This window comes from Catharus ustulatus, chromosome 9 (assembly GCF_009819885.2).
Source record: "Catharus ustulatus isolate bCatUst1 chromosome 9, bCatUst1.pri.v2, whole genome shotgun sequence".
Taxonomy (NCBI): Eukaryota; Metazoa; Chordata; class Aves; order Passeriformes; family Turdidae; genus Catharus; species Catharus ustulatus.
Genome location: NC_046229.1, coordinates 18,249,068 through 18,274,982, shown reverse-complemented (window position 1 = coordinate 18,274,982; position 25,915 = coordinate 18,249,068). Strand labels below are relative to the sequence as shown.

Sequence of the window (25,915 nt, the reverse complement as noted above, 5' to 3'; positions counted from 1 at the left end):
TGGTCAGTGTGGTGCTCCTGAAGCCCCCTCATCTTAAAAAAGAAAATACTCCAAAACTACAATCCTTCCGGATTTACCCAGTGTGTCTTCACTGGAACCAGCTGGTGTAGAACTGGAGTGCTGCCCTGACATTGTTTCACCCAAATGCAAACACAGCCAGAAGGGGTAAGCATTTGGATGCTTTTTCTGCGCCTTTTAGCTCGGTGGCTGTCAATGACAACCTGTTACTGGATGGCGTCACGAGCACAATTCAGCCGGTTCCAGTCATTCACTGAGCCTGCACAGCAGACACGGGCCGGGGGTGTTACCGAACCCGAGCCGCTACCACCAGGCAGCGCCACGTGTGCCTCGAGTACTCCTTTGGGGGCGACGCCGGGTCCGGGTCCGCGGCCGCTGCCCCTTGCGGCCGGACCGACACACGGACCCGGCCCTGCCGCGGAGCGACGCGCCCCCAGCCCCTCAGCCCGGCCCCCTCTGGGCCCCGCCCCTCAGCCCGGCCCCGCCCCCGGAGGCCCCGCCCGGCGCTCTGCGGCCCGGCCGCCGCCAGGGGGCGCTTTCCCGCTGCGGCCCCGCGCCCTGAGGCAGCGCGAGGCGGGGCGCGCTCCGCACCGCACCGCTCCAGCGCCGCCGCCCATTGTCCCCGCGCCGCCCCTCGTCCCGGTGCCGGTGCTGAGTCACGGCCGGCTCGGCGCTGCCCGGGGCCGTAGGTGTCACGGAGAGCCCGCTGGCCACCGCCTGAGCAGCGCCATGGGGACGGAGGGCGCCCGCGTCCTGCTGGAGAGCGCCGGCAGGCTCACCCTGCAGACCGGCAACCTGCTCAACTGGGGCTGCCAGCGCAAGAAGTGCCCGGCCACCCCCAGCGAGGAGGTGAGGGGCGAGCCGGGGCTTCCCTTCAGGGCGCCTCTGCGGAGGCCAGCCCTGGGGCGAGGGGCCCCGGGCCGGGCGGCGGGAGGAGCGGCGGCTGAGGGAGCGCTCGGTGCGGGACTCGTTGCGGCGGAGCCCGGCGGGGCCCGGGGCCCGTCACCGCGAGGAGGGGCTTTGGCTCCCGAGCGATCCGCTTGCCGGTGCCCTCGGGAGGCGCGGGATAGGAATTGCAAAACAGTTTCGCTTGCTTATGTCGTTGTGTTCTGCCCTGTTGGGAGATCAGGCCCCCCGTGCCCCCGGAAGCACTTTTCCCTGAGAAGGAGCGAGCTCAGCCTTCTGATCTCGGGAATGAAGGATTAAAGCGCTTACAAATTTAAGTGCTGTCTGTAATGGCCAAGGGGATCCGTTATACTTCTCTAGTAAGATAAAAATATGCATGGATAGGAGCTGGCATTACAGATGATGAAAATTCCCTTTTCAAAGTTGAAGTTAATTTAATTTCTTGGTAGTGACAGGTCTTGGGAAAAGTGGCTGTTGTCTTCTTTAAAGTGTAGAGCTGTCATTCTTCGTAAAGAAGTTGAAAGGGCATTTTAATCACCACTTTAAAAGTATAACCTTTAGCGGTATGTGTCAATACTTAGAACAGTTCTCATAAAATGTCTGGAGATCCTGTGGCCATGAACTTCAGAACCAGCGTATTTGCTGTTTTGTCATGACACACTAATCTCAGAATGGTTATTTAATAATTAGAAAAACTATGGGTTTGGCTGATCATTGCTGTGTAGTGACACTGGTGTTAACCTAGCAGTTCGTTGCCTATTAATCATGCACAAGTGGAAGAAAGGTATCAGGGAGGATGATGTAACAAGAAGGAAAAATTCATCATACTCTTGTTTAGCTGTCGTGTGGTCATAACGTTTTATTTGGCCTGGTTGCTCATTAAACGTTCTGTGATCTGTGTGAAATAGGACTGGATTCTGTAACAAAGACATAGCTGTGTCATGATGGGCACCCTTGTGTGGGTAGTTTCTGGAGGGCTCTTAAGTACAGAGTGGCCAATGTGCATAACTGATAGTTAAGTGTTGAAATTAATTTGTTTACAGAGGAATCTGCTGGCTTTCTAGAGTTGCTGGACTTCCAAAAGCAAAAAATTTGTATTATTTGCAATCAGCTTTTAACGGTTCTGTTTGGTGTAGTCAGTGCTCAGTGGCAGAATGTAAGCGAAAATTTTGTAAACTGTGAACCCCAGTGTTAGGGAATGCAGCTGTGTTTGGAAAAGCTGATCAAAGCAGTGGAATACGCTGCAGTTTTCACATGGCCTGAGGGCAAGGGAGTGTTGTGCGTTGGAGTCAGAGGCTTGTGCATAGGAACTGCAATGGAAATACATCTGTGACAGTTGCAAAGCAGCAGCATATAAAATTTTAGTGCTGTCTCACTTGTCCTCAGAAAGGAAAATATAATTATATAAATTGTATCAAAACAGGATTAAGAGTTATTTCATTAAAGGGCTATTGTGCTTAGCTATTTGGTGGGGGGGTGGGCAATTCTTGCCCTTTGGGTCCAGGGGTTTTATGCTGTTTTTAACAATGGAAGGAATGTACAGTTCCTATAATGTACTGTTCCTATACTGTGTCTGATACCAGGCAGAGATGTTGACTTCTAGTTTGTGCATGGTATTAGAGCTCTCTGAGTTAGGCATCATAGGAAATGGCTGTTCAATGGTACACAAAGTAGGTATGCACACAGTTACAAAATACACTGTGGAAAGGGAAGTAAGGCAGCAGTGGTGGAAGTGCTCCTACCTGTGGCAGATGGCAGGTAGGAGCAGAGGGAAGCTACAGCACTGTATAAAATTAGTTAGCTGGTTTAATAGTTATGTCTTACTATGTTCAAGAGAATCCATGATCAGTATCTTAGTCGAGTTTATTTTTCATCTGTGGATGAAGGAAAAATGCAAGTGTGAGGTAGGATCTGTAGCTTCCTTCTACAGTAATGAAGGACTTAAAAGCATTAGTGGTTTGGCGTAGTGGAGTAGGTAGGCAGTAAATGGGAAGGGTTGTATGCATCTTGAAAAGAGAAGTAATTAATACAATGAGTATTTAGTGGTTGATTTTAAAGTCTCATTTCTACAGTGTCGCAACACTTTTGCTCTTATCTGATTACTTTGTAACTTAAGAATTTCTGCGCAAAAAAACCCCAAACCCAAAAAACCCCACACCACCCCATGTCCTAGTTCTTGCTTGCTTAGCATTGTACTTTCCTTTAAAGATGGCATTGGTCTGAGAAATAACTGTAGTACAGTACTTGTATTGCTGCTAAAACTCTGTGAAAGAGGAGAGATATGTAAGTAAACTATTTTAAGCAAGTTTCAGATAGGAGCTATGAAGAAAGAAACTTCTGTGGGATGGTGTTGTTAGTTTGGTGTGTCCTACACATCTCTGTACTGTTGTGTTTGTGTGTGGCTGGAGCATACCCACTCTTCAATGTGAAAATATGTTTTGTAGGTGCGGGACTGCATCCAGAAAACACTGACTGAGTGGAGCTCAAAGATCGGCCAAGACCAAAATCAGGTAGGAGAGGTGTTATGCATCTTATCCCTGTTACATGTGAAACCAGAGAAACAGGAAGTTGGTTACATTTCTAAAATTTAGAGTAGCTATTCAATTGCTGTAAAAGTATCTGCAGCTCCAGATACCTTGAAGGAATATTTCTTAACTCCCCTTCTTTCCTTGATGTTTAGTAAATTTGGAGAGGTTAAGAAATACCAATGTAAAGAGAGAATCCTGTTTATGGCAGATAAAACAGTTCTTACTAAAATAAAAACAGTGGTCTGTAAGATTTTAAATTAATTATGGGGGCAAGTAAAAGTATCTGTATACCTTGGAAGTTTGTTAGCATGCTTTTTAGAACTCAGTGGAGAAGACCATCCCATTTGGAGGAGAGCTCTGAAGCATCTGTTGTCTCAGAAATATTTCTGAAGATGCAGAAGTGGCAATTTTTCCCCTAAGAGCTAAAGACTTCCACCTAAGTCTTGAAGCCACAGACATCAGCTGCACATTGCTACATTCCAGACTGAAGTGTGAGAGGCAGTGCTGAATGATTTGTGGAAGAACTAATGACTGCTGAAGAAGACAACAAAAACCAACACTTGTCTCTGTCCAGTGTAGTCATCCATTTAAAGTAGATTATTTACTAGGTTGTAATGTAAGAACATGTTACCTTGCGTCATTCCAAATTATCTCATTAATTATATTGATATCCAGTAATTTAAAAAAAAAAAAAAGTTTTGTTTAAAATGCTGACTGTATGGAGTAACTCAAAGGCTCACTTGAGAATCTTTCGGTAGCACAACAAAAATTAGCAAAGCATTTTTCCTTGGGGCAGTGTTGAGTGTGTCTAATGCGAAGTCTTATCACCTTGTGCCAGCTGACATGAGATGTCACCCTAATCCTAAATGAGGTCAGGGGATGAAATGATTACTATCTTAAATCAGTATTTCACAGCATTTTCACTGTAAGTTTTTCATAAGCTTCACTGAAGTTACAAAATACTTTTCTACAAAGATGTTCCCATCTGACACTCAAACCTCCTAATTCTGATGGGGTTCTGTTCAGCTGGTCAGAAGGCTTTTTTAAAACAAGGTCCTCTGAATTGGCACAGCAGTCTTTTCACATTGTAAAATCAGAGCTACTACAATTACTGAATCTTGTAATCAGTAAATCGTATTTTCTATATTAGGGGCATATAATGCCTTTTTATATACCTTCATTATTTTCACGTCCCCTCAGTGATCAAGAACACTTAGGTTACTTTTCCTTCCGTCTTTGCATTTTTCTACTATTTTTGTTTCTAATTGCTCTAAGGCACTCGTTTTTTCTTTTTTTCTTGCTTTTTTTTCTTTTTTTTTTCTTTAATTACTTAAAAACATTATTCAGGAGCTTACTGTCTCCTCTCTTGATGAGTTGCTCCTAAATCTCATGTACTTACTACAGGAAACACAGGAGGTTCTGGAATGCACTGTAGCTCAAGCTATAGAAAAAATAAATCCTGAAGAAAGGGATGAGTTGAAAGTATCAGGTAAGAATATAGTCAAAAATCCAGTGGCATGGAAAGGTTTCAAATGCAATCATTAACAGGATAATCATATAGGGTTTTTTTTTGCTCTCTTTTATAATTGCAGAGTCAAATTACACTATTGCACACTGTTGTTCTTAAACATTGGCTAAGAAATTTCAGATTTTAAAGCAACTCAGCATTTTTCTAGTTTTGCTTATGTCACCGCAAGATATTTTAAATGTATTTTGTGAGTCTTTGACATTTTTGAAGCAAAATATTACAGATAATACTGGAATTTAGAAATAGCATTGGAAGCACATTTATTTGCATAATTTTTCCAGGTTGAATATGATGAACTTGAAGGAGGCAGTCCAAACTAACACTAGTACATTTTGAGTCTCAGTAAGTTGTGAAGAAGTCTGTTTGTACTATTACATTTGGGGTTTTTATACAGGTTGTTACTGTTACTGCTTCGTGTCTTGATGCTTTACAGCTTATTACATCATCTAACTGGATGATTTCTTGTTCTCAGACTGCACAACAACATTGAAATTTAAGAGAACAGTGTCTTTATTGGGCAGTCACCTATCAAAAAGTTGGGGTTTTTTCCAGTTTTTTACGTAATTAGTGTATATTCTAAAAATCTTTTACCTAAAAAACTCATTAATAGTACATATAACAAAAGTAAATGGCTATATATTAGCAATACTTGGCTTGTTTAGTTATTGATTCCAGTCTGTTTGAAAATAGCAAAGCTTTTCATCGTTGGATCAAACTCTTCATCGATCAGAGATGCAGTTGACCTGGGTAAGTGTGGAACTCAAACTCAAGTTAGGATTTCTTTTTCACTCTAGAACTTAGATGGTTCTAACTAGTGTTATTTCTAAGAGGTGTATTTAGTCACTGTCACAAGTATATCCTGTTTTCCTATTAAGAGAGACTTAGTTAATTAAGTCTATTTGCACAGCACTTCAGTCAGTAAACTTATTAAATGGAATACTGTGACCTTGGATCCAAAAGCTCAACTCTGATTCCTTGCTACAAGCAGGAGCAAGTTTTTATTCTTTCACACTAAACTTGTTAAAAAGTAAATAGCATGTGATGTTTTAATAGCAGTGATCCAGCCGTTCTTGCCAGTTCTTGCCAGTTGCATTTAAATACTGAACTTTGCTACTAAGTGCATAATCTTTCAGAGATTATTTAGGAAATAAAATAATGCTGCAAGTAGCTGATGAAGTAGTTAAGTTTTACTGAAAATGGCATACGTCTCTGCATAAAGTTGGGTTGGCATTATGTAGCAGTAATTGTGAGCAACACTGAACTTTACTGTTTTGGAAAACTGTTGGGCTTAAGGGGTGACCAAAGAAGAAAGAGTCAGATACTATTGTTCTCTATTGATAATACAGTTATACAGTGTATATATATATAAAATAATACAGTTAATAGCCTAGTAATTGTAATTTTTACTACCATTTTTCAAACATACAATAATGGATAACTCCTCTTGAAGAAAATAATTAATTTAGCAAGGTACTTCTATTCCATTTGCTGTGCTGAAGAGGCCTCATGACTTACATTTTACCTAAGGCTCAGTGAAACTCCAAGACTTGCACTTTTCTTTGGCAAATTAGTCTCTGTATTTGGTGTGCTTTTAGTCAAATTCCTCACACGTAGGTAGTTTTCCTAACCAATGTCCTGTACTTGAGTTATAGTTCAAAGTGAAAGCTACAAATTTTAAAATAAATTGAGAGTGAAGGAACAGAGAATTGTCACTAGTGTCTTCAGAGAAAAATACAGTTTTAACATTAAAAAGGAGGAAAAAGCTTCATGGTTTGGTTAATTTTCTGATGGTTTTTTTTTGCTTTCCCAAGACCTACAACTAAATCTTGGTCTTAGCTGTTTGCTCGAATCTTTGCTAAAAAGGTTCTGCTACTATTCTTGATTGCAGATACACTCAGAGTTTCAAATGGTAAAATAGAAAGCTAGCAGAGTGAAGCAGGAGGTGTGGTTTTTGCTAAATTTGAAGAGTCGTGCTGTTTATGTTTGTATCTGACAAAAGATTTTGCAGTGTCTGTTCTTTTTCCTCAGCATGTTCTGCCCTTGGAGTTGCTCAGTTAGACTCAGTCATTATTGCCCCACCTCCTGTCGAAGATGGAATTAACCTCTCCTTGGAATATTTGCAACCTTATTGGAAAGAACTTGAAAATCTAGTTCAAAACAAAAAGATTGTTGCCATAGGTACTTCTGACCTAGATAAAACACTGTTAGAGCAGCTGTATCTGTGGGCACAGGTGAGAACCAACTTCCTACTGATAGAATTTCTTAAGGACAAAGTGACTGCTTGTTTTGTTGGCTCACACATTCTTACAAACTTCTGTTGTAAATGGTTTTATATACAAAAAATTAATTAGCCCTGTTATTTTCGACATTTTGTGAATAGTCATAATGTTCAAGGTGCGGATGCTCATATATGACTAGTGCTTATTGGGTGTTCTTATGTAGTGACCAGAGAGAGCTGGAAACCACAGGCCTGTTAAGTAGCAGGCTCTTGGAGGTACCGAAGGTTTGAGTTTTGGATTCTTTTAGACTTAGGAAGGAGTACAAACAGTACTCTTAAACCATCAGATTTATTGCAGTGACTCCGAAAATGTAACTGTTTCACTTCAAGCTGCGTTACAAAGAGAGGGATTTCTTCTTGGAAAAATTATATTTTAATGGTAAGCTTAAATGTAAAGAGGAAGACAGGCTCTGAATGAAATGGCACAATACTTTACAACCGTATTAATAGCACCATAAAATAGGCTGAAAGGTCATTTAGTTCCAAGCCTCCTGTCATGGCCAAGGACACTTTCCACTAGACCACGTTGCTGAAAGCCCCATCCCACCTGGCCTTGAACAGTGCCAGGGATGGGGCAGCCATCCATCACTTTTCTGTACCTCAGCACCCTCACAGTGAAGAATTTCTTTCTAATACACAAGCTAAACCTGCCTTGTCAGTATAAAGTGAATTCCCCTTGTCTTATCACCCTATGCCCTTGCAAAAAATCTCTCTCCAGCTCTTTTGTAGCCCCTTTAAGGTACTGGAAGGGACTGGACTCTCTGGAGCCTTCTTTTCTCCAGGCTCTTCAGGAGATTGTTCTCCAGGAACAATCCCAACTCTCTCAGCCTGTTCCCATAGTAAAGGTGCTCCAGTCATCTTACCAGCTTTGTGACCCTTGGTGTTTTATGTACACTGAGAGAGTAATTGCAGGATTTAATGACCACCTGCATGGTGATCAAGAATGCAGCTTGTGAGAAGAGAGAAGTTAGTGGAAATAGCACCCCTTTTAATTTGATCTGATTTAATCACTTGCCTGAAGGCACGGAAGATTGCAAATTAATACATCTCCAACAAAAATGGTTTTGGATTTTTTAATTTGAAGTCTTTTTCAAACTAACATCCCTATAAATACTTTTACCAGAGAGGGGGGAAAATAAAGCTGCTGCTGTTTCAGGAGCACAGCAGGCAGAAAGCCAGAGTGCAGTGGGTTAGCACTCATCTTGCTATGGCAGCACCTGAGATCCTACTCCTGTTTTGGGCTATGTGCTGCAGGGAATTGCAGGTGTTGGAGCTGCCTACATTAATTAATGTAGAATTAATTAGCCTTGCTTAGACTTGAAAATAATTGTTCAAAGCAAAATTTCTGTTGTAATAGAAGGCATAGGGGAAACAGCTAATATAAGCACATTAGTATTTTTTTTCTTATCAAAGTATTTTGTTACTCTCAGGTGAAACCAAGTAGTAATCAGGTGAACCTAGCTTCCTGTTGTGTGATGCCACCTGATCTCACAGCATTTGCAAAAGAATGTGACATACAGCTGTTAACTCACAATGACCCCAAAGGTAAGACTTTGTTGATTAAGTAACAGAAGACTTCGAAATGCATTTATTCAATAGAAAATAAGGAATAATCTTTTCCTGACCTTTGAAGATTGTTATATTTGAAGCCTGAACCAAGAATTCTAAAAGTCTCTCCTTTATAAAATATTTCTCTTAAGTTACTGCTATTGCTTCCTCCTCTCCCTCTTACCCCTTCCTGAAACAATCTTGCAGCCTTGGATAATTTATTTGAAATACTTTTAATCAGAAAAAATAAAGTAAATAGAGAAAAACCTACTGAGGAATTTCTATTATGTTTATTGCTACAAAATATGGAATTGAATATATTGCCGAAGACCAATAAATGACAAATGAAAATGTACTTGCCTGGAACTTGTGAAATAGATTACATAGAAATGTTGATGGTCAGTTGATTTTTGAGTAGTTTGGTAATATTAGATCTGTAAAATTACTGTGCTTTAAGTAGGTTTCTTTCAAAGTCTTGACTTCTTAAAATAACATTACTACAAAAAGCGTTGTAAATTCTTCAATTTTTAATGCAGGGATTCATTTGCTAAATGAATGAAGAAATTGGAGGCTTTCCTTTGAGCTGTAGAACTGAGTTACCAGCTCTCTACAATGTTTGGGATATAACATTCATTTCTCTCAAACATCATCAATCTTCTTCACTCTTAAGAACACCTTAAGAGTGTTGGATACTTTAACACCTTGCTGGAATAATAAAAATATTAAGCAATATTTAGTTAATTCCTTCCCTATATTTTTGGTAATGACTAATTATTTATGATGATACTTTTCCTTCCTTCTCCTTTCCTTCCACTTGATCCCCAAGAAAAAAGTATGTGAAACATTTCTTATGAAGTATGTACTTCATAGTACCACTGTTACAAGTAATTAATTTCATCAGTGACTGAGCAGGATTTATCACTGCTCTGGCAGCATGCAAGATGAATTTCCATTCAATCTGAGAATTTTCATGTCCTCTGAAGTCCAAAAACAACTTGCATTTTAATAAATAGTATTCACTGAAAGTCATGAAATGAAGGAGAGGATTTAAGAGAAAACAGCACAAGTTGTGATTCCTTTATGTGTTGTTTGCTCAGCCTAGCTTTTCTGTAATGGTCAGCTGAAGAGTATTGGGAGTGTATTTTGTGAGCGCTCCTCACCAAAGATCTTGTTCTCTTGATGAACATTCCAGAGGAATCTAGGAGGATTTGTACTTGACTTTGTTTCCTGCTTTGTGGCATTTAAGCCCTTTTTTCTTAAAGCTTTCTTTTGGTTATTATGAGCCCAGTTATGGGAGATACTATAAATGTTGACTTTGCAGTGACTGCAGAGGTAACTCTGAATGCCCAGTACTTTACTGATTTCAGGCCTATGCTTTACTCACCTCTGAATTGTCTAGCTAGCTTCTTAAATTTAATTTTCATTTTCTCCCACTAATGACTCTGCTGATCAGCTCCATTTGATATTCCAGAGTCTCAGCTAGTTTTGTGGGAAATACTCAATGCTGCAAAAAAGTGTCCTGGAGATTTATTTTGTAATATTCAGCTTTTACCCTAAATGCATTCTGGAAGAATGGATCTGAGGGGTATGTGGTACCGCTTAAGATCTTGACTGTAGGAAAGGGCTTCTCTTACCAAGTGTTGCTTTTTGCAGCTGTTTACATGACATTGTTTTAAGCACAAATATCCCTTTTTAACTTCAGAATTACTTTGTGAAGCAAGTTTCCAAGAAGCTCTCCAGGAAAGCATCCAGAACGTGAAAGCAAACGAGTGGATTCCTTTATGGCTTCTGCGGTATTCAGTCATTGTTAAAAGCAGAGGAATTATCAAGTCCAAAGGCTATATCATACAAGCTAAAAGAAATGCATCTTAAAACACCTTTTTTTTTCTTTTTCTTTTTTTTTAAGGCTGTTTAAATTTCTTTGGGGTGAGGGAATGTTGCATTTTTCATAGAAAGATTTTTACAGCATTTATAATGAATTACCAAAAGTTGTAATTATTCAGTGTGATGTCAGGAGTGTCTGTAGTGTTCTAACACTATTTTTCTTTCTTAACTATTAATGAGTTCATTCAAAATATGAAATATTTTTGGGCTTTTTTATGGAAGTTATCTATAGACTAATAGTTTAAAATAAGTTTCTTTTGATGACCAGTTCACTGTAAAAATTATTATATTTTAGCTGCCTTTAGGTAGTATGGAGAAACATATATTTTTGTTTTTTCAAAATACAAATTTCTTTTAAATCATACTTACCTGGTGGGTACACATTTCAAGCATTCAAGGACTAGCTTTTCTAGAAAATTGTCATCTTTTATGAAACAATACCCCCCAAAAATTAAGCTGGTAACTCATTTCTTGATATGTATATATAGGCAAGTCAGTTCTTTAATTTCTGGGGGTGGGAAAATTGGTTTATTTTTAATAAAGTGGAAAAGACCCCTATGATTTAGAAGAAAATGCATCTTTCAAATTACTTTCTGACTGTTACTTGAATTCCTTCTGGCTTCTTTGTGCCTCGATGCGCTTCATTTCGTGTTCGCACAAGTGTGATGGCATTTTTACTGTTTGAAATAGAAAATGTATTAATAGTGAATGTTTAAAATAAGATTTGAAAACAAGCAATGAAGAAATCTGTTAATCAAAAACTGAATTGTGCCTGTCTTCTCAACTGTGGTTGTTTATTTGATACTTGTGAACTACGCAAGCAATTAGCCAAGTAGAATAGACACTAAATGGTGATGCTGTTCACTAAAATTAATTACTTCTTTTGTGGTTGCCAGGGAAACCTGTTGCTGGAGTGCCACTCAGGAAAGATGAAGCAAGGCTTAGCTTGAAGTTGGGTATCTTTTTGATTGGCAGCAGTTTAGCGCACTGGCTTTTTAATCCCAGAGAGATTGCTGCAGCTAAGGCAAGGCTTTTGGTTTAATGTAGTCTTTCTACCCAAAAGGCTTTTTCCCTTCCTTGGCTTTTGAAGCAGGGCAGATAGCTGAAGTTCAACTTGTAGTTCAGCAGGAACTTTGATACCAAAAGTCTAAATAGTAAATTACATTTCCATTTCAGACGGGGCATGGTTTCATACTGGTAGTTGTCATTAACTTTTTTGTACATATTTTGAGATTTGGACTGTAAGGGAATGAATTTTCATCAACATTCTTCATATAGGCAGCAAGTGGAATTTGAATGCCTGTGGGTAGTGTCTGGAGCTTCCTATAATCCATTCCACTAAGTTTAATGATGAAGTTTTTTCAAGGTACCTTAATCCTCAAAGATCGTATTTGTAGCAGCAAATCGCAGGAAATTTTCTTGGCTTCTTCAGTTCTTTTGATAAATGAAAGAAACAGGGAATTAAAACTAGTGATAAATCAATAAAAGTTTGGATTGTTTTCTCTTAATAAAAATGTAGTGGTTTCTTTTTAATGTTTTAATGGGCCAGTGTGTATCAGAGTTCAAACTTACATGAGTTTAATTTTAAACTTCCCTACTAGCTTTGTGTTGTGTGCTTATGATTTAACCACTACCTGTAAGCTCTGTCTGTATTTGGCTGATTCTGTATCGTATTCGACTTGGGTGTGTGTGCAGTTTTTTATACTGCAATGCTACAAAACAGGAACTGTGCTAAACCAACGTAAAGGCTGCTCTGATAATGATTGTTTTCCTTTCTGTAAACTGCTAATAGTTTGCTTGCTGTAGAAAAGAACTTTTTAAAGACGTGGTATTCTAGAATCACCAATAGCATAACGCTTTAACAAGTTACCACATTATCTCATTCGTTTGGTTTGCATCAAGGTGGGCGAGAGGGTATTTCCTTCCACGAGAAACCTGAAAGTTTAACTAAAATTTGGAATTCCCGTAGACTTTTTAGTGCAATATTTTACACTAGCACATTTTACGCTTTTCCAAGAGCATGCACCCCTCCATTCCACCACGTCCTGGCACGCATCGCGCGGCCGGGCAGAGCGGGAGGGGCAGAGCGGGCGCGGCCGCCCCGGAACCTCTTCGCCGGCGCGGGGCCCGGAAGGGCGGGCGGCAGGAAAGGAAGGAGGGCAGGGAGGAAGGGGCGGGTGCGGCGCGGCGGCAACATGGTGAGCACCAGGCGAGCGGCGGCGGCGCGGCGCCAGGAGCAGGGGCCGCGGGCAGGCGGCGGCGGCGGCAGCCCCAGCCCCGGCGGTGCCGATGCCGATCCCGGTCCCCGTGCGGCGGAGGTGAGTGGAGCGGGCGCGGGGCCGGCAGCGGGCGGGCGGTGCAGCCTGCGCTCGGAGCGCGGGGTCGGTGCGCGGCCGCGGAGCGCGGCAGGACGGTTGTGCGCAGTGCCGCAGCCGGCCCTGCGAGAGCGGAGCGGCCGCGCGAGGTCATTGGCCATTTAGCGCTGGCACTTAAAGGCTTTTTAATTTGCATGACAGATGTTACAGCATTTCTCTGTCGCTTAAAATAATGCTTAGCAGGTCATATGTAGTTTTGCGATTGCTGACAGACCAGTTTGTTCGTAGACCTAAAACTGACGTTTTACACCATTTTGGGGCACATCTTGACAGTTCATGTATTTAGTGGTTTATAGTTCGACGAAGTCTTTGAGTATTTCTGAACATTTTTTCTGGATTTGCTTCCTCTGATAACTTAACAGAACTTTTTAGAATTAGGATATATTTATTTATATTTTTTAAAGGATGTATGTGTTTCTTTTTCTGCCCTGACCAAAATACAGTAGAGAGATAAGCAAGATTTGTTAAGACTTCTCCCACATAGATAGGGCTACACAGAGACGTGTAATATGTTGTCAATTTAGGCAGATCTGTTTAAAAAGATTCTTAGTGATTTTTATAGCATTCTTTTTATGTATTTATTGTATTTGTCAATACCATACCTTTTTTTTACTCCTTTTCTAGGTGGGATCTGCTGAAATTAGTACTCCTGTAATTAGGAAGATGACTAAAAGACCTAAATCTGTTCGTAAGGCAGAGGTGATTCAGGAATGTCAGTTTGAGGAGTTGGAGCATGCAGAAATGAAACCAGATATCAGTGATGGCTCCGAGATGCAGATCGCTAGGAATGAGAACACAGTTGGTCAGTCAGCACAATCAGTTGCTGAACCACAGGTTGATGGTGATGTATCAGAGGCAGAATCAAACTGCTCTTCTGTGTCTGGTCTCCAGACACCTTTGTATGTAAGAATAACACGAAGGCGACAAATTGTAATTCCTTATCAACTGGATTCTGCTGACAAAAAAAGACATGACAATACAGCTTTTGTAAATAAGTTAAGTAGGATTCTGGATGAAGATGATGTCTCTGAAGCTGAGTCTTGCTCCTCTGCTGTTTCTGGTGTCCAGATGCTTAATGTTCCCACAAGTACAAGGAGCAGACAAAGTAAAAAGAAATTGCAGCCAGATAGAGTTCATGAAGCCCAAAGTGAAGATGTTTCTGATGCAGAATCATGTTGCCTAAGTTCTCATATGGAACCATCTGTCACTACCAAACGAATTACTAGGAGCATGCAAATGAAATCACAAGCAGAAAATACTAAGCAGACTGAGAAAAAAAGTAGATTTGTTTCAGAAAATGAGAATTTAATTGAGGACACTATTAAATCTGAGTGCATAATTTCTGATTCTACACCTACTGCAGAACTTGTCAGTGACACAAAAGATGCTTCCACCCTCTTTGACAGTAATAAAAAAGCCAGTTCACCTAAAAGCAAATGTGCTTCCAAATGTGCTGATGCAACCCAGAGTCAAGACACGAAAGAAGAGATTTTAAATGATGTGACATCCAGTCTTACAAAAACAAAACCAAGTGACACTAAATCACCTGTGAAACAAACAAAAAATATTACACAGTCTGTTGAGATAGATCATTCAGAAGCAGTATGTGGCCAAATAGAAGAAGATCACAGTAAAAAAATAATGAAGGAGGGGAAATTAGAGCGTGTGGCTGTTTCTTTGACTGACTGCATGAGTTCCAAACGATTTCTAGAATCCCAAGGACAAGTAACACCAAATGAAAGTAAAAAAATTCCAGAATGTGAAAGAGCAGATGCTGAGGCAGATGCACAGCAATCTTTCTCATGTGAGGATAAATTAAGGAAGAGTAAGGGAGCTAGTTCAGTGAGCAGCCCATTAAAGGACATGACTGTTGCACAGAAAACTGAAAGCACTGGTAAAAGCAGGATGCTCAAAATTGGTGCAGACAGTGGTGACAACCAAACAGAATATGAGGTATCCCACAGCAGTGAAAAACCAAGCAGTGATAATGACTCTGTTGTATTGTTTCTGAGCAACAGTGAAAGTGATGATTCTCTAAATAGTGATGTGGCAGTCATAGACACAATTGATGAGAATCTGTGTTATAAAAAGTCAAATGAGAGAACACCTTCCCTCAAAAAATCTTTAAAAAGTGGTTCAATGCATGTTGAAGGTCTTTTTGTAATTGATACTGAGCCTGGCATGAGTTCCAGCCAAAAGTATTACCTGGATGATGTAGACCATGACAGTGATGCTGAAAGTAAGCATGAAGGAGGTGGAAAAGATAAAGAATCAGACTTGGAAGAGGATGAAGAGGAATTGATAGATGAAGACGAAAAAGACGAAGATGATGATCTGTTGAAAAATGAGGTTGATGTGTAAGTATCTTGCTAGAAATAGCTAAAGAATCTGCATTTCATTTAAGCATATGCACCTTAGAATATGCACATTAAGTGCAGAATAAATAAAGGAGTAGTCTCATGACGTCATGTTGCTGCAGAAAATTGTGTTGCGCATATTATAAAATATGAATATGGTCCATAAATTTAGGTTTGGGATTTTTTTCAGTTTTGAATATAGTAGGAACAGAACTCTGATTTTTTTTTTTTTTTTTTTGGTGCATCTGGAGACCTTGTAAAAACAATGTGAAACTGTATTAAACTGGTCAGGCTGACTGAATTGGTTATTCAGGTCACAGGGTTTTTTTTTTTCCAGTTGAAATGTAGATAACAAAAGATCTAGTAAATTCCTTACACATTGCCTGATTAGATCATGCTTTTTAAACAGTTGCATATAATTTTATATGTCTGTTCTTGCTGTGCTGTGGATGGTGACACTTCAGGTGAAACCTAGCATGGAATCAGAATAATTTAGGTGGAGTAATGCTGCTTGAATTCTTGTAGTCCAGCTGCTGCTAAAATTCCTTCTTATGTTTAAAGCATAATACTGGTTTAGGTTGGATAAATAAGTCTTAATCTAGTAAAAACCTTCAGGTAGGGCAGAAGTCTTAGCTAAGAAAACATAGCCAAGCATTCAGTGTGAAGGCATTATACAAGATCATGGTCACAGTTTGATAGAAAGTTGTTAAAGACCTTGTATTCATAAGCATTCAAGCTACAGTAAATACCTGTTGTATCTCTGCGGCTATTACCATATTTTCTCTGTTGTAGTTTAGAGCTTTTAAACATTTTTGTCATGAAAACAGCCATTGTACATTGTTTGTGGATACATTCCTTGGGCTGCCTGAAGGAAGCAGTGAAACCAATGTAAACATGCTAGCTTTGAAATTTCATAGAACCATCAGGGCTCTGAGCCATTGACCACGACCCTCTGGATGCAACCATCCAACCACTTTCTTATCCAAGTTTAATGACTTTGTTCCTGGCGTGGTTATACAGACAAGGACTTAAACATTCCTACAATGAATTCTAGTTTCTTCATACTTCTTACTAAGAGTTACAGTATTTTTACCACCAATATGTTTGGTTTTTTTCTCCTCAGCTAGCAAACTTGTCAATGTATAGAAGGATACTGGTCATAAGTTAAGGCAAGGTTAATCAGATTTAAGAATTCAATTATACAGAAGATAATAATATCTAAGATCAGAGTCCAGCATTAGAGTTACTATGAAAGATTTGTGGAAATGATTCCACAGGTATTTTTAATAATAAGTCTTATTTCATATAATTGCAAGAATCCCCCTGCACCTGTCATTTCAAAATTACGTCATCTAGATAAAAAGACTTAAAATCATTACAGAACTGAACCTAATTGGGAAGAATAAGAAAAATATTTTTCTTGTCATCTTCCTCAGAGGACAGTAGAAGGTTTAGCCGTATGCACATTATAATATTCTAATAATTAACTATTTCTCTTTCAGTTTGCATCTTTCCAGTAGCATTGACCCTGGTTTGAATATCAAGAAGCTTGGAGGTTTATATATCAGTTTTGATGCAAAAAATCAGAAGCCTAGATCGAGTGTTACTGAACCACTGAAGAAGAACAAGGACCAGGTAACATGTTTACAATTATTCAGTTATCTGTGACTACACTAAAACGATGTTAATCTAAGAAGGTTGGTTTGTTTGACTTTAAAGAAATGTCCTTTTCATGGTTCATTTAGAATTTAGTTTCCTTTTGTCCAAAATGTGACTTTACATTTGGTTTTAATGGTGAAGGTTCAAATATACCTGACTTTTCAGAAACTGAAAAACAGTGCAAATTCTAACATTACTTTGTAAAATAATCCAAGAGTTTTGCCTAATGATACACAAGCTTAAAGTCTGCTGACAAGATTATTTAGTCCATAGCTGGAATGAATTTCAGTAGATAATGTACCCTAGTATGGACTTAGATTTTTTTTCAAAAGCACCCTTTGAAGTAAAGGGAATGTGTTATATTTTTTGAGACTCAAGTTTGGCTCATCCATGATAGTCCTTTTTACACTAGAGGATTTGCTGTCTCACTTCCTCCAGAGCAAGTCAGCTGCTTTCTGTTGTTGTTCAGTGTTCTATTTTGAAGATCCTTATTGCTCGTGTATTACATTAGAATGCTTGCTTAGATTCTGCATGATTCCTTCAGTAGGTTCTGTAAATACAGTTAGACAGTAAAATTTGTATCAGTGAGATGGCTCTCTAATGTTAAAAAAAATTCTTGCAGCTCTTGCAGAAGAGTGTAATAACTCCAGACTTTGAAAGAAAGGAATGTGTCCCACCCTACAGGGAATCACTTCACCAGCTAAAGAAACAGCGCAGGGTAAGTGAAGAGCCGGTAATGCCTCAAATACTGAAACAAGCTGTGGTAGAAAGCTGCATGCTGGGACTCTGTGCATATCCAGGCCTCACTGGAAATGGAGTCATGAACTGCAATTCTGTGTAATCTTTGAGCTGTCCTGTGAAAAGCCATCCTTTCAGTCACCAGCACAGTGAAGTGAATGTTTATATGCTTGGTAGAAATCTGTCATTGATGCAGTGTGGGTAACCTCCTTTATAATAGTGGTCATAAAATACATGTTTTAGGGTTTTTTACATTCTAAATGCTTTATCTGTCTTTTATAGGGAGGAGCTCCCTTTTCTGTCCCATCCTAGTTACTGAATGTAAATTCATTGTTCTTGGTATTGCATCCTAGGCAGAGCGAGAGAAAACAACAGGTGATGGCTGGTTTGGTATGAAAGCCCCAGAAATCACAAGTGAACTGAAAAATGATCTTAAAGTTTTGAAGATGAGAGCTTCGTTGGACCCTAAGCATTTCTATAAGAAAAATGATAGAGATGGTCTCCCCAAGTACTTCCAGGTAAGGAAGCAGGAGAAGGTGACATTGTACTGCTGAAGTTTTGAACTGCTGTGTAAGCATACCTAATAATGCCTGTTTTGTAGGTATTGTTTATGTTCATTTAATTTCTTATCTTAATTCTTAAAGTGTTTTGGTTACTTGGCTGGAGTTTGCAGCTGTTTAACTCTGTGTTACATATGTATATGTGCTGTTGACGTTTTTAGCTTTGGCTGGTCTCATAGAAGTGAACAAATACCTTACTGAATCCATATTTTGAACCCTCGAAGAACTAGATTTTCACTGTCTTTTTGGGATACTGGTCTTTCTGTGGAAAATTATTGACTTTTATTTTCTTACTAGTTAATACAGTTTAAATGAGACAGCTACTCACTCTTGTGTTAAGCTGAAATTTTTGCTGCTTGTAGCTCTCAGCTTTGAAATGGTTTGCATCAATAAAGAAATTACTATGGAAGCTATAGAAATAGGCCTCCAGAAACTTTGAATAGTTAGCATGCTTGAGGAAATGTTTTCATTTCTCGAAATTTTACCACTTCACTTTGAAGTGTCAAGGGTATTGTATGTTTTGAAATTAGAGAAACTTAGACTGAAGTGTTTCATGTAATTACATCCACGCAGGTTTATTTTTACTGCATGAAACATGTGCTGTGTGTCTCTTTACTGCTAACCCGAACTATGAGAGCTGAGTGACGTGCTGGTTGGAAAACGTGTGATGTGTTTCAGGCTGAAGCCCTTGTGTTACATTAGATGCTGTGTAGTTCTCTGGCAAAACCACTGGGATGAGAGACAGGAAGAGGTTTAAGATGGCCATAAAGGAATTTTCCCTTAAGTTTAAGATGTTTAAAAGTTAAGAACTGGATTTCATTTATGAATTGAAGTGTTGATTCAGCAGTCCAGCACTGAAAGCTGTACAGTGTTAAAGCTCAGGCCTTCCTCTCTGCACTGTGCAAGAAGACCAAAACATGATATATTTATTTTGTTATTTTGCACTTCTATTCAGCAATTGTTGTTCACTCTGCACTGTAGGTGTCTTTACACTTTGTTGCAGGGGATTTAAAAAAAAAAAGGCAAAATAATCAATGTCTTGCTGATCGCGTACAGTATGAATGTTTTCATTCTTGTTTCCTAGGTTGGAACTGTAGTTGATTCTCCCATAGACTTTTACCACAGTCGAATCCCTAAGAAACAGAGGAAGAGAACAATTGTGGAAGAGCTGCTTGCAGATTCAGAGTTCAGAAGGTATTTAAAAGTAGTTTTGTAATTCTAATATCCCATGTAAAAGAAGAATATTTTTAATTCTGTAGCCTTTTTTTTGTTTTATTCAGCTTGTAGGGTGGTTTTTTTATACTTCAAAGAAAAATTTTTAGCCTTTTAGCACTTCCATAGTACTGCCATTTAGAAAGTCTAAGGAATCTTTATCTAAGGGGATAGTAGGACTGAGATATTTTATATTTCATCTTCATTATCCAGCTTTGGTCATCACTATTGGCAGCCACTCTTAAAGACTGGTAATTTTTTTTTTTTGCATAATTGACAGAAGAGAGCAGCCTGTAATTCTGTTCATGCTGTCATTATTGCATTTTATAAATGCGTCAGTCTGCCACCTCTTATGGGAATCAAAATTGTGCTAGAAGACTTCCTTGAAGATTATGACTGGATTAATTAATGTCTGCATAGCTTACAGTTTTTGGAGCAGACCATTTAGTTGGTCCATTTTGGTAGTGGTTATTATATGATGGTAATCTGCACTTCTCTTTTCACATAATGACATGTTTTCTTCGAAGTAGTGCATGATTTTGGATTATAGAGTTAATTTGGTCAGACTTGTAAATTTTACTATAATGTTGGGAAGGCGAGTAACTCTGTCTGTTTAAGTAGTTTTCTGGTTTGATCTGATTTATTAGGTATTTATTAGAAAGTAGTTTTAAAAATTATTATATTTGAAATTTGATCACTTACTTTGTGTGGCTAATTAAGGGCTTTAATCATATACTTCAGCATTAGTGCAGATATTTGTTAGATTTTGGTGTTGCCTTTAAAGCGTCAGCACTGCTCAGTGTGCAGTGTCTGTCGTACTCATTGGTGCAGGCACATAAGAGTTTGTTTTGGAGGAGCTAGCAGCTCACATGCAGCAATTCCCCTCCTTGTTTTGTATCCACATCATCTCAGTTTTCCATCTGGAGTGGAGAATAGTTTATTATCTTGAGTGTGGTTAGAAGGCACTATAAAAGTGGGTGTAATTTCTTCATGGTATTGTGGAAATTGTTGAGTCTTCCCCTTATGAGCAGAAGCAGTGTTTCAGCAAACTGTCTAAAATGTGACTGCATATGCAATGAAGACCCCCCCCCCCCCATCAAAATTAATCACAACATTCAATAGAATTTACTTCCAAAGCAAATTTACCTGCATTTATCAGTGATCCAACTGTTGATTCCCCTTTACGTATGCATAAGTGTATAAATCAAAGAATCTGATTTGGGATACATGAGAACTCATTTTGGCAAATAATGTTTGTAGAGTACTCTCCATGTTATCTTTTTCTGAACTTTGGTTTGCCATGCTTAAAAGTAAATTGTCTATTTTGTTCAGATATAATAAAAAGAAGTATCAGGAGATCATGAGTGAAAAAGCAGCTTTTGCAGCAGGGAAGAGGAATCGCAAGAAGAAGAAATTTCACAATTAAGAATTGAAGAAAAATACCAAGCTGGAACAACTTATTTGTTATAAAACTTTCTTACAGAATGCTTTGGTTGTGGTGTTTTGTTTGTTTGTTTGTTTTTAAGATTGCACGTCATGTGCAGATTGAAGTTTAGGGAAATTCTTGCTGTAAGAATTTGCTAGGAAGCTTTAGCAGGTATCTCAAATTAATTAGATTTTTAAATTACTGTTTCTTTTAATTAATATTTATGTAAAGAGATAATAATATGAAAGCATATTATTAAGTCTTGAGTACAAAATTCAGCTTACAGACTGTGGTGTTCTCAGGCTTCAGACTTTACATCAAATTAATTAGTAAATTCAGTTTAAAGTTATATGTGTAATTCATCTTGGCACATATTGTGTGCCAGAATATATTTTTTCATGACTCGTCAGAGTTGCTGCTGACAATGAAAGGTATTGAAAAATGGTTTGGTTGTGAAGGGTTTATTTCAACACTGACCATAATAGTATAGAGATGACCATAATAGTATCGAGAATGTCTTGGAATTCAGTGTCTACACATAGACTTATGTGTGTATATATTATAATATATATATGTTATTTAGAAGATACAAATTACATATTATTTAATAAATAAGTAATACTTATATGTAAAATTTTAACAATAATATTTTGCTTTTATTAATTTTTATCATTTTATTATTGTCTAATTATATTTTTGAAAATAACTTAATATTGTCATCCATTATCTAGGGTGTGGTGTGCAGATTGTGTCTGTTAGCTGACCTGGAGTAGCTCAAGGTGAACAAATAGAGTGAGTCTGGAAGGATTCTGCTGCCAGAGATGTATGTATGTCTGATGCCTCTGCAGAACCAGATGTCATCAGCTCAGTTCCCCTTCAGTGAGAGCTCACAGCCTTTTGTGATTATCAGAACTGCTGTGGTGTTTGGTTAGTTTTTAATGACCTGGTCATTTTATTGCTATTACAATTTGTGTAACTTAGTTACTGCCCCGAGGTAGCAGAAAAGATGAATAGAAGAAATTAAACTGGCACTCAATTGTCTTGGCTGGATTGGGTGATTAGGATATAGAAGTCGCTATCAGAGGACCAGTGGTTGATTGTTTCCTTACCACAAGAACACTGAATTTTAAAAGTTGTAGATCTTAGGCAAGAAGTGCTTAACTATGATTTTGATTAATGTTTAACCATCAAGTTTTCTACTGAGAAGTAGTTTTTTTAAGGATTAGTTATTTGTATTGAAATGAGCATCATGGTAAATATTGACCACCATCTAAAGCTTGAAAGAAATTTTCATCAGATCCTTCAGGGTGTTTTTTATCATTCCAAAGTTGGCCATAATGTTTTACTACCAGAAACAGACAGGAATCTAGAGTCCTTTAAAAGTCCTCACTGCCTGGAGATGAATGGTGTCAAAGTAAAGTGAATTCATTGGGAAATATTAAACAAGTACAAGTAGAACCACCTCTCCGCAGGTCTCAGTTAATATGGAAAGGCTGTTTTACTGCAATGATGTTTATGCCAACATCTTGATTGCCAGTAAAAACAACTGTGGTGTCTTGTTCTCCAGCTGAGACATGGAAACACAAATTAATACTGAACACTGAGAAGAAAACAAGGCACCACAGTAGTTGTCATTCTGTTGCATCGTGGGGTGTTCAAGTGAAGCTTTGGAGAAGCAGCATGCGAGTCTGAAAGACTTCAAAAGAGAAATGCAAGCTGTGGTGTTTCACAGCAAGGAACCACGCCGTGCCTGTTGCTCAGGCTGCTCAATAGTTACAGAAGTTACTTCATGTGCAGCACAGCTAGGAAGGGATTTGGTTTGTGTTCTGTATCCTTTCCCATCCTTTGGTTGTTCTAATCCCTTCTGTTTTGTCCCACGCTGTGCCCAGCGAGTGCTGGTGTTCTGTGCAGACAGGTGAGATGTGCTGAGGGTGGCACTTGCAGGTGGTGTTGGCCGGCTTTGCCACTCACCTTAGCCTGAGCTCGTGGCTCAGCCTGTCAGGTGAGGCACTGGGCAGAACACCTTTCCTGAGCCACCACTGACATTAAAGCACACACAGATGGGCTTTGAAATGGACGTAAAGTTGAAGGTGCTGCAGAGGTTAGAACCCAAATGCACCATGTGATTGCCTGTGGTTATTAGATTTCTCTGAAAACACATAAAAACTTCTATGAAGCTTTGCCTATCAATTACAAGTAGTATTTTCTTTTAATGGCAGAAATTTGTGTTAATTTGTGTTTCTGCCTTTACTGACTGTGGTGGTTAATGTGCCTGATGGTGTGTTTCATTTTCAGATTTTCCTTTACTGCTTTTAAATAAGCATTATTACAGTTGGAAAGTTACACCTGCAGGATTAAAAACAATTTATCAAGAAAACTCCACAAATTTAATAATTCAGGAATAATGAATCAGATTAATTTATTCCATTCTGAGCAAAATCAAGGTGGTTTGTTGATTGCTGCAACTGTTTCGTTTTGCCACCTAATTTGATTGCTGTAACTAAAATGGCCCTTCATCTTCTATGGGTCGGTAAGAAAGGATGGTGTTAATTCCGGTGTTTTGTCGGCTGCAGTTTGTGGGCTTGTTTGGTTACTTGAAAGTAACCAGAAATGTATCACGGTGACCCATCGTAACTGAAGTACCTCCAGAAAAGACAAAGTCTTGTTTTTTTCAAGTAAAATTACTTTCCACAGACTGTCCTGGAAGCCTAGAGGCCCCACGGGGCTGGTGGTCGGTTCTGACCGCTCTGGCGGAACTCGGGCCGCGGGAGCAGGAGCAGAGCCCTTCTCCCGCTGCCTGAGGGCGCCGGGAGGAGAGCAGAGCCCTTCTCCCCCTGCCTGAGGGCGCCAGAAGGAGAGCAGAGCCCTTCTCCCCCAGCCTGAGGGCGCCGGGAGGAGAGCAGAGCCCTTCTCCCCCAGCCTGAGGGCGCCGGGAGGAGAGCAGAGCCCTTCTCCCGCTGCCTGAGGGCGCCGGGAGGAGAGCAGAGCCCTTCTCCCCCAGCCTGAGGGCACCAGAAGGAGAGCAGAGCCCTTCTCCCCCAGCCTGAGGGCACCAGAAGGAGAGCAGAGCCCTTCTCCCCCAGCCTGAGGGCGCCGGGAGGAGAGCAGAGCCCTTCTCCCCCAGCCTGAGGGCGCCAGAAGGAGAGCAGAGCCTCGCTCCTGCTCCGCCTTCCCGCTGGCGCTGAGGAAGCTTGGTGTCGCCGGGCCGGCCGGACACGGCAGGTTGGGTCGATGGTGGCTGTCGCCGCCCGCTTCCAGCGTTCCCCAGACCGCCAGGCACGGCAGGAGGCGGGCCCGGAGAGCCTCGCTGACGGGAGACGGGCCAGGCCCACGCACCGGATACCTACGGCGGTGAGGTAAGGGGCGGGAGAGCGCGGGGGGAAGATTTCCGCCCAAAAGGCGTAGGGGGCGGGGGAAATTTATGAAAAAACAGACGAAAAGAGAAGACACGACTCCGCCGGGACTCGAACCCGGAACCTTTGAATCCCTTCAACCCTCTAGAAGTCCAATGCGCTATCCATTGCGCCACGGAGCCACCTGTTGGAATCTTCGCGCGCCGTCCATAGAGCCTGCGCGCGCCGTCACGCGTTAGCCCTGAATGCTTCGGCTTTTTTCTTTTCTTTTTTCAATTTTATTTTTCTAAACTAATATGAATAAGGTTGGTGGTAGGTGCTGCTACGCAATCGAGTCTCGCGGCAGCCCCCGCGTGCTGCCTGAGCGCTGTCCGCGGCCCGGGTGGGGCCCACGGCTCCCTGTGCACGGCTCCGTCCTCATTCCTCACAGAAGACCGACTTCATCAGTGATCAGCATAAAACATTTCTTCTCATCCCACTCTGGCGTTTCCAGTATTGATCCTTATGCTCGAGAGATATAATTCACAATTGCCTTGTATTGAGGAACTCTTCCTCCAGATGTCTGTAAATGCTCAGTAGCACTGTTGTCCTCCGTGGATTCAGAAAGAGATTTATTCCATAAAAGTTGTAATTCTAGTCTGAAACAAGTCCGCGGTACTAATTTTTTTAATCATGAGTAAGCATAACAGAAGCCCCAAGAGACAAGAGTATGAGGATATTCTTGCTTTAACCTTGCCCTCCGGTATATTGCAAGCAGAGCCTGTGGCCTTCTGCTCGGAGGGGGTGTGGGGCTGCCAGCCCCGGGCGGTGAGGCCTGTGCAGTAAAAGTTTGTGAGAATCTCCTGCTGCACTTAATCATCATTTAAAAGTACAGATATCCATAAGAGTGGGGGAAAGCATGTAAATAAGCGCACCCTAAAATCTGAGGAACAAGGAAGCAAATCACACTGGTGTACAATTAACTGACTGGGATACAGAATCCCTGCGGTATTGCATCCAGGGCAGCAAGTGCAATGAGTAACCGAGGTGACTCAGGCACTCCGGCAGTGTGTTCTGATTCCCAGGAAGCTGCTGTGCCTGTGGCCAGCAGGAAGCCAGAGCTCTTGAGCTGCCTGATGACTGAATAGCTTCTGCAGTGCTGCCCAGCAAAAGGAGGTTGCTGGAAGGGTTCAGTAGTCACAGCAAGTACCAAATTGGAGGTACAACCCCCAAGCAAACAGACTGCTGTTGAGCCAGAACATTTGTAAACAAACCACGAATCACTAAGTTGTACAACATTCAGAGCAGGTTTGGTCGAATTTGCAAACTCTGGGTTTTGCCGCAATTGTTCTGTTACGGACAGAATTCATCAGAGTGCTCCTGGTAAAGGTATGCAAAGTCTGGAAAATTTGACTCCTCAAAGCCCTATACTGCAGAAAAGAAACAGAAGTCTTGTTTTTAAGAACTGAGTTGATCTTCAGAATAATAAGCTTAAATTTATGTTTATGCAATTCAATTAAACCTCTTGTAAGTAACTAAGAATCACTGTAAACATTCTGTGGTTTG

General features: G+C 40.2%; 3 protein-coding genes and 1 non-coding gene across 5 annotated transcripts in view; 3 read left to right on the top strand and 1 right to left on the bottom strand.

Moving 5' to 3' along the window:
• Nucleotides 1-639: 639 nt before the first annotated feature.
• GCLM (glutamate-cysteine ligase modifier subunit) lies at nt 640-12,514 on the top strand. Its single transcript, XM_033067155.2, has 7 exons — nt 640-867; nt 3,369-3,434; nt 4,857-4,941; nt 5,671-5,727; nt 7,009-7,211; nt 8,689-8,803; nt 10,509-12,514. The coding sequence occupies exons 1-7, from the start codon at nt 748-750 to the stop codon at nt 10,676-10,678; spliced, it is 816 nt and encodes a 271-aa protein (XP_032923046.1). The 5' UTR covers nt 640-747; the 3' UTR covers nt 10,679-12,514.
• Nucleotides 12,515-12,885: 371 nt separating this feature from the next.
• On the top strand, nt 12,886-21,076 carry DNTTIP2 (deoxynucleotidyltransferase terminal interacting protein 2). The gene is made up of 7 exons (XM_033067148.1): nt 12,886-13,008; nt 13,690-15,422; nt 16,925-17,057; nt 17,704-17,799; nt 18,173-18,337; nt 19,464-19,573; nt 20,924-21,076. The coding sequence occupies exons 1-7, from the start codon at nt 12,886-12,888 to the stop codon at nt 21,015-21,017; spliced, it is 2,454 nt and encodes an 817-aa protein (XP_032923039.1). The 3' UTR covers nt 21,018-21,076.
• A 3,214-nt stretch (nt 21,077-24,290) lies between these two features.
• BCAR3 (BCAR3 adaptor protein, NSP family member) overlaps nt 24,291-25,915 on the top strand; it is a 101,297-nt gene continuing 99,672 nt past the window's right edge. Inside the window, exon 1 of one of the 2 annotated variants that reach the window (XM_033067144.2) lies at nt 24,291-24,373. The gene's annotated coding sequence lies outside the window, so the exon portion shown is untranslated. Of the gene's footprint in view, nt 24,374-25,286; nt 25,739-25,915 lie in introns of those variants that run through there. The other variant, XM_033067143.2, reaches the window with a different exon arrangement.
• On the bottom strand, nt 24,467-24,552 carry TRNAR-UCU. The gene is given in 2 exon segments: nt 24,467-24,502; nt 24,516-24,552. It is a non-coding gene; the product is annotated as a tRNA-Arg (tRNA).